At 35.4% G+C, this 14723-nt stretch overlaps 1 protein-coding gene across 1 annotated transcript in view; it reads left to right on the top strand.

The window, feature by feature from the left end:
- LOC127727803 (mucin-17-like) overlaps positions 1–14723 on the top strand; it is a 60147-nt gene that overhangs the window by 10639 nt on the left and 34785 nt on the right. The window contains exons 9-18 of the mRNA XM_052234919.1: positions 522–1097; positions 1954–2529; positions 3386–3961; positions 4816–5391; positions 6267–6842; positions 7718–8293; positions 9169–9744; positions 10620–11195; positions 12071–12646; positions 13503–14078. Of these exons, the coding sequence (XP_052090879.1) occupies positions 522–1097; positions 1954–2529; positions 3386–3961; positions 4816–5391; positions 6267–6842; positions 7718–8293; positions 9169–9744; positions 10620–11195; positions 12071–12646; positions 13503–14078 (5760 nt within the window). The remainder of the gene's footprint in view (positions 1–521; positions 1098–1953; positions 2530–3385; positions 3962–4815; positions 5392–6266; positions 6843–7717; positions 8294–9168; positions 9745–10619; positions 11196–12070; positions 12647–13502; positions 14079–14723) is intronic.

Genomic DNA, 14723 nt, shown 5'->3' with positions numbered 1-14723 from the left:
TACTGTTCAGACACATCGCTTGCAGTCAATTTTAGTACTGTTTAAAAGTTGTAATGTGCCTGTTCAATTATACAAGGCTTTGAATTGTGCCAAATGCTAGTGTACAGTACTGGATTGAATACAAGTCTAAAGTCTGAACCGTATTGAACTGATGATTAGAAAATATCTGAAAAAACTCTTAAAAGACTTAACGGTTTTATGTGCAGACTTTTCGGGTAATGCTACAATCAAACTGGTTGTTTGAGAATTAAATTCATTTTACTAGTACAAATAGAGAAAAAATATCAACAGCAATAGAATATGCCAAACGACTAAAACACAATCTTAAGAAAATTAGTTGAAGAAGGTTATTATTAATATTTATTATATTAGTAACAAGTTTTTTTTTATAATATTGGTCACAAGGTTTTATTAACATATGTCTTTTAGACCAAAATAAAACTTTATTGAGAAAAATTGCCTCCAATAATAGATAATGCAACGTTAATAAAATTTCTGCAGTGTTATTATACTCTTTCCAGGTAACTGCTGTTGCAAATCAAGTGACACCATTAAACTATGACATAGCCGGAGAAATAGAAATCTCTTTTACTGCATCGAATGAGGACATTGATGTTTCTGTTGATAAGATAGAATTAATTGCATGTGAACAGTCAACCTCAGCAGGTCCAACCACTGTTTCATCAGCTACATCGGGACCTCCGATGACAAGTGGAATCACAGGTTTACCAAGTATAACGACAGTGCCACTAGTAGGTCAAACAGGAGGACCACCATCTACTACAGCAGTTCCATCGACGACAGGTGCAACAGAAGGAACAACATCTTCAACGGTAGCAGAACCATCAGGTTCAACTTCAGGTGCACCGAGTACAACGACAGCACCATCGACAGGTCCAACAGAAGGACCATCAACTTCAATGGCGACACCGACACCATCACCTGCACCCGAGGAATGCCCATCTATTGATTTGATGGAAGACTCAGGAGTTGGTCTGTCAATAACATATGACGATGAGATAATATCAGCTGACACTTTGATTGGTCTTCAAAGCTCGGATGATAATCGAAAACTAACTGTAACACCGTCATCGACCGTAACGATTTCACTTACCCAGGTATCAAGACTTGTGTCAATCAATGTGAATGGAGACAATATTCAGGAGATTACTTTGACTTATACAGATGAAATCACAAACCAGATAAAAACGGTACGTATAGGCAATTATTGCAGAAAGTATTTGAATACAAATCTTAAATGCTGTTTTTTGAAAGGCATTTTCTATCTAATTGATTACCTACACTAATTAATCTATTTGAACTTAAGTAGCCATTTTGATCTGAAAAGGTCTTAAAATATTAAACAATGCATTGATAACTCATGTTGAGTCTTTCTGTAAATCGTCAGACTTAATATCCACTAGAAACTGAATACTGTTCAGACACATCGCTTGCAGTCAATTTTAGTACTGTTTAAAAGTTGTAATGTGCCTGTTCAATTATACAAGGCTTTGAATTGTGCCAAATGCTAGTGTACAGTACTGGATTGAATACAAGTCTAAAGTCTGAACCGTATTGAACTGATGATTAGAAAATATCTGAAAAAACTCTTAAAAGACTTAACGGTTTTATGTGCAGACTTTTCGGGTAATGCTACAATCAAACTGGTTGTTTGAGAATTAAATTCATTTTACTAGTACAAATAGAGAAAAAATATCAACAGCAATAGAATATGCCAAACGACTAAAACACAATCTTAAGAAAATTAGTTGAAGAAGGTTATTATTAATATTTATTATATTAGTAACAAGTTTTTTTTTATAATATTGGTCACAAGGTTTTATTAACATATGTCTTTTAGACCAAAATAAAACTTTATTGAGAAAAATTGCCTCCAATAATAGATAATGCAACGTTAATAAAATTTCTGCAGTGTTATTATACTCTTTCCAGGTAACTGCTGTTGCAAATCAAGTGACACCATTAAACTATGACATAGCCGGAGAAATAGAAATCTCTTTTACTGCATCGAATGAGGACATTGATGTTTCTGTTGATAAGATAGAATTAATTGCATGTGAACAGTCAACCTCAGCAGGTCCAACCACTGTTTCATCAGCTACATCGGGACCTCCGATGACAAGTGGAATCACAGGTTTACCAAGTATAACGACAGTGCCACTAGTAGGTCAAACAGGAGGACCACCATCTACTACAGCAGTTCCATCGACGACAGGTGCAACAGAAGGAACAACATCTTCAACGGTAGCAGAACCATCAGGTTCAACTTCAGGTGCACCGAGTACAACGACAGCACCATCGACAGGTTCAACAGAAGGACTATCAACTTCAATGGCGACACCGACACCATCACCTGCACCCGAGGAATGCCCATCTATTGATTTGATGGAAGACTCAGGAGTTGGTCTGTCAATAACATATGACGATGAGATAATATCAGCTGACACTTTGATTGGTCTTCAAAGCTCGGATGATAATCGAAAACTAACTGTAACACCGTCATCGACCGTAACGATTTCACTTACCCAGGTATCAAGACTTGTGTCAATCAATGTGAATGGAGACAATATTCAGGAGATTACTTTGACTTATACAGATGAAATCACAAACCAGATAAAAACGGTACGTATAGGCAATTATTGCAGAAAGTATTTGAATACAAATCTTAAATGCTGTTTTTTGAAAGGCATTTTCTATCTAATTGATTACCTACACTAATTAATCTATTTGAACTTAAGTAGCCATTTTGATCTGAAAAGGTCTTAAAATAGTAAACAATGCATTGATAACTCATGTTGAGTCTTTCTGTAAATCGTCAGACTTAATATCCACTAGAAACTGAATACTGTTCAGACACATCGCTTGCAGTCAATTTTAGTACTGTTTAAAAGTTGTAATGTGCCTGTTCAATTATACAAAGCTTTGAATTGTGCCAAATGCTAGTGTACAGTACTGGATTGAATACAAGTCTAAAGTCTGAACCGTATTGAACTGATGATTAGAAAATATCTGAAAAAACTCTTAAAAGACTTAACGGTTTTATGTGCAGACTTTTCGGGTAATGCTACAATCAAACTGGTTGTTTGAGAATTAAATTCATTTTACTAGTACAAATAGAGAAAAAATATCAACAGCAATAGAATATGCCAAACGGCTAAAACACAATCTTAAGAAAATTAGTTGAAGAAGGTAATTATTAATATTTTATATATTAGTAACAAGGTTTTTTTTATAATATTGGTCACAAGGTTTTATTAACATATGTCTTTTAGACCAAAATAAAACTTTATTGAGAAAAATTGCCTCCAATAATAGATAATGCAACGTTAATAAAATTTCTGCAGTGTTATTATACTCTTTCCAGGTAACTGCTGTTGCAAATCAAGTGACACCATTAAACTATGACATAGCCGGAGAAATAGAAATCTCTTTTACTGCATCGAATGAGGACATTGATGTTTCTGTTGATAAGATAGAATTAATTGCATGTGAACAGTCAACCTCAGCAGGTCCAACCACTGTTTCATCAGCTACATCGGGACCTCCGATGACAAGTGGAATCACAGGTTTACCAAGTATAACGACAGTGCCACTAGTAGGTCAAACAGGAGGACCACCATCTACTACAGCAGTTCCATCGACGACAGGTGCAACAGAAGGAACAACATCTTCAACGGTAGCAGAACCATCAGGTTCAACTTCAGGTGCACCGAGTACAACGACAGCACCATCGACAGGTTCAACAGAAGGACTATCAACTTCAATGGCGACACCGACACCATCACCTGCACCCGAGGAATGCCCATCTATTGATTTGATGGAAGACTCAGGAGTTGGTCTGTCAATAACATATGACGATGAGATAATATCAGCTGACACTTTGATTGGTCTTCAAAGCTCGGATGATAATCGAAAACTAACTGTAACACCGTCATCGACCGTAACGATTTCACTTACCCAGGTATCAAGACTTGTGTCAATCAATGTGAATGGAGACAATATTCAGGAGATTACTTTGACTTATACAGATGAAATCACAAACCAGATAAAAACGGTACGTATAGGCAATTATTGCAGAAAGTATTTGAATACAAATCTTAAATGCTGTTTTTTGAAAGGCATTTTCTATCTAATTGATTACCTACACTAATTAATCTATTTGAACTTAAGTAGCCATTTTGATCTGAAAAGGTCTTAAAATATTAAACAATGCATTGATAATTCATGTTGAGTCTTTCTGTAAATCGTCAGACTTAATATCCACTAGAAACTGAATACTGTTCAGACACATCGCTTGCAGTCAATTTTAGTACTGTTTAAAAGTTGTAATGTGCCTGTTCAATTATACAAAGCTTTGAATTGTGCCAAATGCTAGTGTACAGTACTGGATTGAATACAAGTCTAAAGTCTGAACCGTATTGAACTGATGATTAGAAAATATCTGAAAAAACTCTTAAAAGACTTAACGGTTTTATGTGCAGACTTTTCGGGTAATGCTACAATCAAACTGGTTGTTTGAGAATTAAATTCATTTTACTATTACAAATAGAGAAAAAATATCAACAGCAATAGAATATGCCAAACGACTAAAACACAATCTTAAGAAAATTAGTTGAAGAAGGTTATTATTAATATTTATTATATTAGTAACAAGTTTTTTTTTAATATTGGTCACAAGGTTTTATTAACATATGTCTTTTAGACCAAAATAAAACTTTATTGAGAAAAATTGCCTCCAATAATAGATAATGCAACGTTAATAAAATTTCTGCAGTGTTATTATACTCTTTCCAGGTAACTGCTGTTGCAAATCAAGTGACACCATTAAACTATGACATAGCCGGAGAAATAGAAATCTCTTTTACTGCATCGAATGAGGACATTGATGTTTCTGTTGATAAGATAGAATTAATTGCATGTGAACAGTCAACCTCAGCAGGTCCAACCACTGTTTCATCAGCTACATCGGGACCTCCGATGACAAGTGGAATCACAGGTTTACCAAGTATAACGACAGTGCCACTAGTAGGTCAAACAGGAGGACCACCATCTACTACAGCAGTTCCATCGACGACAGGTGCAACAGAAGGAACAACATCTTCAACGGTAGCAGAACCATCAGGTTCAACTTCAGGTGCACCGAGTACAACGACAGCACCATCGACAGGTCCAACAGAAGGACTATCAACTTCAATGGCGACACCGACACCATCACCTGCACCCGAGGAATGCCCATCTATTGATTTGATGGAAGACTCAGGAGTTGGTCTGTCAATAACATATGACGATGAGATAATATCAGCTGACACTTTGATTGGTCTTCAAAGCTCGGATGATAATCGAAAACTAACTGTAACACCGTCATCGACCGTAACGATTTCACTTACCCAGGTATCAAAACTTGTGTCAATCAATGTGAATGGAGACAATATTCAGGAGATTACTTTGACTTATACAGATGAAATCACAAACCAGATAAAAACGGTACGTATAGGCAATCATTGCAGAAAGTATTTGAATACAAATCTTAAATGCTGTTTTTTGAAAGGCATTTTCTATCTAATTGATTACCTACACTAATTAATCTATTTGAACTTAAGTAGCCATTTTGATCTGAAAAGGTCTTAAAATATTAAACAATGCATTGATAACTCATGTTGAGTCTTTCTGTAAATCGTCAGACTTAATATCCACTAGAAACTGAATACTGTTCAGACACATCGCTTGCAGTCAATTAAGATTTGTTCAGTCAATTTTAGTACTGTTTAAAAGTTGTAATGTACCTGTTAAATTATACAAAGCTTTGAATTGTCCCAAATGCTATTGTACAGTACTGGATTGAATACAAGTCTAAAGTCTGAACAGTATTGAACTGATGATTAGAAAATATCTGAAAAAACTCTTAAAAGACTTAACGGTTTTATGTGCAGACTTTTCGGGTAATGCTACAATCAAACTGGTTGTTTGAGAATTAAATTCATTTTACTAGTACAAATAGAGAAAAAATATCAACAGCAATAGAATATGCCAAACGGCTAAAACACAATCTTAAGAAAATTAGTTGAAGAAGGTTATTATTAATATTAATTATATTAGTAACAAGGTTTTTTTTATAATATTGGTCACAAGGTTTTATTAACATATGTCTTTTAGACCAAAATAAAACTTTATTGAGAAAAATTGCCTCCAATAATAGATAATGCAACGTTAATAAAATTTCTGCAGTGTTATTATACTCTTTCCAGGTAACTGCTGTTGCAAATCAAGTGACACCATTAAACTATGACATAGCCGGAGAAATAGAAATCTCTTTTACTGCATCGAATGAGGACATTGATGTTTCTGTTGATAAGATAGAATTAATTGCATGTGAACAGTCAACCTCAGCAGGTCCAACCACTGTTTCATCAGCTACATCGGGACCTCCGATGACAAGTGGAATCACAGGTTTACCAAGTATAACGACAGTGCCACTAGTAGGTCAAACAGGAGGACCACCATCTACTACAGCAGTTCCATCGACGACAGGTGCAACAGAAGGAACAACATCTTCAACGGTAGCAGAACCATCAGGTTCAACTTCAGGTGCACCGAGTACAACGACAGCACCATCGACAGGTCCAACAGAAGGACCATCAACTTCAATGGCGACACCGACACCATCACCTGCACCCGAGGAATGCCCATCTATTGATTTGATGGAAGACTCAGGAGTTGGTCTGTCAATAACATATGACGATGAGATAATATCAGCTGACACTTTGATTGGTCTTCAAAGCTCGGATGATAATCGAAAACTAACTGTAACACCGTCATCGACCGTAACGATTTCACTTACCCAGGTATCAAAACTTGTGTCAATCAATGTGAATGGAGACAATATTCAGGAGATTACTTTGACTTATACAGATGAAATCACAAACCAGATAAAAACGGTACGTATAGGCAATCATTGCAGAAAGTATTTGAATACAAATCTTAAATGCTGTTTTTTGAAAGGCATTTTCTATCTAATTGATTACCTACACTAATTAATCTATTTGAACTTAAGTAGCCATTTTGATCTGAAAAGGTCTTAAAATATTAAACAATGCATTGATAACTCATGTTGAGTCTTTCTGTAAATCGTCAGACTTAATATCCACTAGAAACTGAATACTGTTCAGACACATCGCTTGCAGTCAATTAAGATTTGTTCAGTCAATTTTAGTACTGTTTAAAAGTTGTAATGTACCTGTTAAATTATACAAAGCTTTGAATTGTCCCAAATGCTATTGTACAGTACTGGATTGAATACAAGTCTAAAGTCTGAACAGTATTGAACTGATGATTAGAAAATATCTGAAAAAACTCTTAAAAGACTTAACGGTTTTATGTGCAGACTTTTCGGGTAATGCTACAATCAAACTGGTTGTTTGAGAATTAAATTCATTTTACTAGTACAAATAGAGAAAAAATATCAACAGCAATAGAATATGCCAAACGGCTAAAACACAATCTTAAGAAAATTAGTTGAAGAAGGTTATTATTAATATTAATTATATTAGTAACAAGGTTTTTTTTATAATATTGGTCACAAGGTTTTATTAACATATGTCTTTTAGACCAAAATAAAACTTTATTGAGAAAAATTGCCTCCAATAATAGATAATGCAACGTTAATAAAATTTCTGCAGTGTTATTATACTCTTTCCAGGTAACTGCTGTTGCAAATCAAGTGACACCATTAAACTATGACATAGCCGGAGAAATAGAAATCTCTTTTACTGCATCGAATGAGGACATTGATGTTTCTGTTGATAAGATAGAATTAATTGCATGTGAACAGTCAACCTCAGCAGGTCCAACCACTGTTTCATCAGCTACATCGGGACCTCCGATGACAAGTGGAATCACAGGTTTACCAAGTATAACGACAGTGCCACTAGTAGGTCAAACAGGAGGACCACCATCTACTACAGCAGTTCCATCGACGACAGGTGCAACAGAAGGAACAACATCTTCAACGGTAGCAGAACCATCAGGTTCAACTTCAGGTGCACCGAGTACAACGACAGCACCATCGACAGGTCCAACAGAAGGACCATCAACTTCAATGGCGACACCGACACCATCACCTGCACCCGAGGAATGCCCATCTATTGATTTGATGGAAGACTCAGGAGTTGGTCTGTCAATAACATATGACGATGAGATAATATCAGCTGACACTTTGATTGGTCTTCAAAGCTCGGATGATAATCGAAAACTAACTGTAACACCGTCATCGACCGTAACGATTTCACTTACCCAGGTATCAAGACTTGTGTCAATCAATGTGAATGGAGACAATATTCAGGAGATTACTTTGACTTATACAGATGAAATCACAAACCAGATAAAAACGGTACGTATAGGCAATCATTGCAGAAAGTATTTGAATACAAATCTTAAATGCTGTTTTTTGAAAGGCATTTTCTATCTAATTGATTACCTACACTAATTAATCTATTTGAACTTAAGTAGCCATTTTGATCTGAAAAGGTCTTAAAATATTAAACAATGCATTGATAACTCATGTTGAGTCTTTCTGTAAATCGTCAGACTTAATATCCACTAGAAACTGAATACTGTTCAGACACATCGCTTGCAGTCAATTAAGATTTGTTCAGTCAATTTTAGTACTGTTTAAAAGTTGTAATGTACCTGTTAAATTATACAAAGCTTTGAATTGTCCCAAATGCTATTGTACAGTACTGGATTGAATACAAGTCTAAAGTCTGAACAGTATTGAACTGATGATTAGAAAATATCTGAAAAAACTCTTAAAAGACTTAACGGTTTTATGTGCAGACTTTTCGGGTAATGCTACAATCAAACTGGTTGTTTGAGAATTAAATTCATTTTACTAGTACAAATAGAGAAAAAATATCAACAGCAATAGAATATGCCAAACGGCTAAAACACAATCTTAAGAAAATTAGTTGAAGAAGGTTATTATTAATATTAATTATATTAGTAACAAGGTTTTTTTTATAATATTGGTCACAAGGTTTTATTAACATATGTCTTTTAGACCAAAATAAAACTTTATTGAGAAAAATTGCCTCCAATAATAGATAATGCAACGTTAATAAAATTTCTGCAGTGTTATTATACTCTTTCCAGGTAACTGCTGTTGCAAATCAAGTGACACCATTAAACTATGACATAGCCGGAGAAATAGAAATCTCTTTTACTGCATCGAATGAGGACATTGATGTTTCTGTTGATAAGATAGAATTAATTGCATGTGAACAGTCAACCTCAGCAGGTCCAACCACTGTTTCATCAGCTACATCGGGACCTCCGATGACAAGTGGAATCACAGGTTTACCAAGTATAACGACAGTGCCACTAGTAGGTCAAACAGGAGGACCACCATCTACTACAGCAGTTCCATCGACGACAGGTGCAACAGAAGGAACAACATCTTCAACGGTAGCAGAACCATCAGGTTCAACTTCAGGTGCACCGAGTACAACGACAGCACCATCGACAGGTCCAACAGAAGGACCATCAACTTCAATGGCGACACCGACACCATCACCTGCACCCGAGGAATGCCCATCTATTGATTTGATGGAAGACTCAGGAGTTGGTCTGTCAATAACATATGACGATGAGATAATATCAGCTGACACTTTGATTGGTCTTCAAAGCTCGGATGATAATCGAAAACTAACTGTAACACCGTCATCGACCGTAACGATTTCACTTACCCAGGTATATAGACTTGTGTCAATCAATGTGAATGGAGACAATATTCAGGAGATTACTTTGACTTATACAGATGAAATCACAAACCAGATAAAAACGGTACGTATAGGCAATCATTGCAGAAAGTATTTGAATACAAATCTTAAATGCTGTTTTTTGAAAGGCATTTTCTATCTAATTGATTACCTACACTAATTAATCTATTTGAACTTAAGTAGCCATTTTGATCTGAAAAGGTCTTAAAATATTAAACAATGCATTGATAACTCATGTTGAGTCTTTCTGTAAATCGTCAGACTTAGTATCCACTAGAAACTGAATACTGTTCAGACACATCGCTTGCAGTCAATTAAGATTTGTTCAGTCAATTTTAGTACTGTTTAAAAGTTGTAATGTACCTGTTAAATTATACAAAGCTTTGAATTGTCCCAAATGCTATTGTACAGTACTGGATTGAATACAAGTCTAAAGTCTGAACAGTATTGAACTGATGATTAGAAAATATCTGAAAAAACTCTTAAAAGACTTAACGGTTTTATGTGCAGACTTTTCGGGTAATGCTACAATCAAACTGGTTGTTTGAGAATTAAATTCATTTTACTAGTACAAATAGAGAAAAAATATCAACAGCAATAGAATATGCCAAACGGCTAAAACACAATCTTAAGAAAATTAGTTGAAGAAGGTTATTATTAATATTAATTATATTAGTAACAAGGTTTTTTTTATAATATTGGTCACAAGGTTTTATTAACATATGTCTTTTAGACCAAAATAAAACTTTATTGAGAAAAATTGCCTCCAATAATAGATAATGCAACGTTAATAAAATTTCTGCAGTGTTATTATACTCTTTCCAGGTAACTGCTGTTGCAAATCAAGTGACACCATTAAACTATGACATAGCCGGAGAAATAGAAATCTCTTTTACTGCATCGAATGAGGACATTGATGTTTCTGTTGATAAGATAGAATTAATTGCATGTGAACAGTCAACCTCAGCAGGTCCAACCACTGTTTCATCAGCTACATCGGGACCTCCGATGACAAGTGGAATCACAGGTTTACCAAGTATAACGACAGTGCCACTAGTAGGTCAAACAGGAGGACCACCATCTACTACAGCAGTTCCATCGACGACAGGTGCAACAGAAGGAACAACATCTTCAACGGTAGCAGAACCATCAGGTTCAACTTCAGGTGCACCGAGTACAACGACAGCACCATCGACAGGTCCAACAGAAGGACCATCAACTTCAATGGCGACACCGACACCATCACCTGCACCCGAGGAATGCCCATCTATTGATTTGATGGAAGACTCAGGAGTTGGTCTGTCAATAACATATGACGATGAGATAATATCAGCTGACACTTTGATTGGTCTTCAAAGCTCGGATGATAATCGAAAACTAACTGTAACACCGTCATCGACCGTAACGATTTCACTTACCCAGGTATCAAAACTTGTGTCAATCAATGTGAATGGAGACAATATTCAGGAGATTACTTTGACTTATACAGATGAAATCACAAACCAGATAAAAACGGTACGTATAGGCAATCATTGCAGAAAGTATTTGAATACAAATCTTAAATGCTGTTTTTTGAAAGGCATTTTCGTTCTAATTGATTACCTACACTAATTAATCTATTTGAACTTAAGTAGCCATTTTGATCTGAAAAGGTCTTAAAATATTAAACAATGCATTGATAACTCATGTTGAGTCTTTCTGTAAATCGTCAGACTTAATATCCACTAGAAACTGAATACTGTTCAGACACATCGCTTGCAGTCAATTAAGATTTGTTCAGTCAATTTTAGTACTGTTTAAAAGTTGTAATGTACCTGTTAAATTATACAAAGCTTTGAATTGTCCCAAATGCTATTGTACAGTACTGGATTGAATACAAGTCTAAAGTCTGAACAGTATTGAACTGATGATTAGAAAATATCTGAAAAAACTCTTAAAAGACTTAACGGTTTTATGTGCAGACTTTTCGGGTAATGCTACAATCAAACTGGTTGTTTGAGAATTAAATTCATTTTACTAGTACAAATAGAGAAAAAATATCAACAGCAATAGAATATGCCAAACGGCTAAAACACAATCTTAAGAAAATTAGTTGAAGAAGGTTATTATTAATATTAATTATATTAGTAACAAGGTTTTTTTTATAATATTGGTCACAAGGTTTTATTAACATATGTCTTTTAGACCAAAATAAAACTTTATTGAGAAAAATTGCCTCCAATAATAGATAATGCAACGTTAATAAAATTTCTGCAGTGTTATTATACTCTTTCCAGGTAACTGCTGTTGCAAATCAAGTGACACCATTAAACTATGACATAGCCGGAGAAATAGAAATCTCTTTTACTGCATCGAATGAGGACATTGATGTTTCTGTTGATAAGATAGAATTAATTGCATGTGAACAGTCAACCTCAGCAGGTCCAACCACTGTTTCATCAGCTACATCGGGACCTCCGATGACAAGTGGAATCACAGGTTTACCAAGTATAACGACAGTGCCACTAGTAGGTCAAACAGGAGGACCACCATCTACTACAGCAGTTCCATCGACGACAGGTGCAACAGAAGGAACAACATCTTCAACGGTAGCAGAACCATCAGGTTCAACTTCAGGTGCACCGAGTACAACGACAGCACCATCGACAGGTCCAACAGAAGGACCATCAACTTCAATGGCGACACCGACACCATCACCTGCACCCGAGGAATGCCCATCTATTGATTTGATGGAAGACTCAGGAGTTGGTCTGTCAATAACATATGACGATGAGATAATATCAGCTGACACTTTGATTGGTCTTCAAAGCTCGGATGATAATCGAAAACTAACTGTAACACCGTCATCGACCGTAACGATTTCACTTACCCAGGTATCAAGACTTGTGTCAATCAATGTGAATGGAGACAATATTCAGGAGATTACTTTGACTTATACAGATGAAATCACAAACCAGATAAAAACGGTACGTATAGGCAATTATTGCAGAAAGTATTTGAATACAAATCTTAAATGCTGTTTTTTGAAAGGCATTTTCTATCTAATTGATTACCTACACTAATTAATCTATTTGAACTTAAGTAGCCATTTTGATCTGAAAAGGTCTTAAAATATTAAACAATGCATTGATAACTCATGTTGAGTCTTTCTGTAAATCGTCAGACTTAATATCCACTAGAAACTGAATACTGTTCAGACACATCGCTTGCAGTCAATTTTAGTACTGTTTAAAAGTTGTAATGTGCCTGTTCAATTATACAAGGCTTTGAATTGTGCCAAATGCTAGTGTACAGTACTGGATTGAATACAAGTCTAAAGTCTGAACCGTATTGAACTGATGATTAGAAAATATCTGAAAAAACTCTTAAAAGACTTAACGGTTTTATGTGCAGACTTTTCGGGTAATGCTACAATCAAACTGGTTGTTTGAGAATTAAATTCATTTTACTAGTACAAATAGAGAAAAAATATCAACAGCAATAGAATATGCCAAACGGCTAAAACACAATCTTAAGAAAATTAGTTGAAGAAGGTTATTATTAATATTTATTATATTAGTAACAAGTTTTTTTTTATAATATTGGTCACAAGGTTTTATTAACATATGTCTTTTAGACCAAAATAAAACTTTATTGAGAAAAATTGCCTCCAATAATAGATAATGCAACGTTAATAAAATTTCTGCAGTGTTATTATACTCTTTCCAGGTAACTGCTGTTGCAAATCAAGTGACACCATTAAACTATGACATAGCCGGAGAAATAGAAATCTCTTTTACTGCATCGAATGAGGACATTGATGTTTCTGTTGATAAGATAGAATTAATTGCATGTGAACAGTCAACCTCAGCAGGTCCAACCACTGTTTCATCAGCTACATCGGGACCTCCGATGACAAGTGGAATCACAGGTTTACCAAGTATAACGACAGTGCCACTAGTAGGTCAAACAGGAGGACCACCATCTACTACAGCAGTTCCATCGACGACAGGTGCAACAGAAGGAACAACATCTTCAACGGTAGCAGAACCATCAGGTTCAACTTCAGGTGCACCGAGTACAACGACAGCACCATCGACAGGTCCAACAGAAGGACCATCAACTTCAATGGCGACACCGACACCATCACCTGCACCCGAGGAATGCCCATCTATTGATTTGATGGAAGACTCAGGAGTTGGTCTGTCAATAACATATGACGATGAGATAATATCAGCTGACACTTTGATTGGTCTTCAAAGCTCGGATGATAATCGAAAACTAACTGTAACACCGTCATCGACCGTAACGATTTCACTTACCCAGGTATCAAGACTTGTGTCAATCAATGTGAATGGAAACAATATTCAGGAGATTACTTTGACTTATACAGATGAAATCACAAACCAGATAAAAACGGTACGTATAGGCAATTATTGCAGAAAGTATTTGAATACAAATCTTAAATGCTGTTTTTTGAAAGGCATTTTCTATCTAATTGATTACCTACACTAATTAATCTATTTGAACTTAAGTAGCCATTTTGATCTGAAAAGGTCTTAAAATATTAAACAATGCATTGATAACTCATGTTGAGTCTTTCTGTAAATCGTCAGACTTAATATCCACTAGAAACTGAATACTGTTCAGACACATCGCTTGCAGTCAATTTTAGTACTGTTTAAAAGTTGTAATGTGCCTGTTCAATTATACAAGGCTTTGAATTGTGCCAAATGCTAGTGTACAGTACTGGATTGAATACAAGTCTAAAGTCTGAACCGTATTGAACTGATGATTAGAAAATATCTGAAAAAACTCTTAAAAGACTTAACGGTTTTATGTGCAGACTTTTCGGGTAATGCTACAATCAAACTGGTTGTTTGAGAATTAAATTCATTTTACTAGTACAAATAGAGAAAAAATATCAACAGCAATAGAATATGCCAAACG

This window comes from Mytilus californianus, unplaced genomic scaffold (assembly GCF_021869535.1).
Source record: "Mytilus californianus isolate M0D057914Y unplaced genomic scaffold, xbMytCali1.0.p SCAF_2, whole genome shotgun sequence".
NCBI lineage: Eukaryota > Metazoa > Mollusca > Bivalvia > Mytilida > Mytilidae > Mytilus > Mytilus californianus.
The sequence above is the reverse complement of the archived record's forward strand: the minus strand, read 5'-3'. Positions and strand labels throughout refer to the sequence as shown.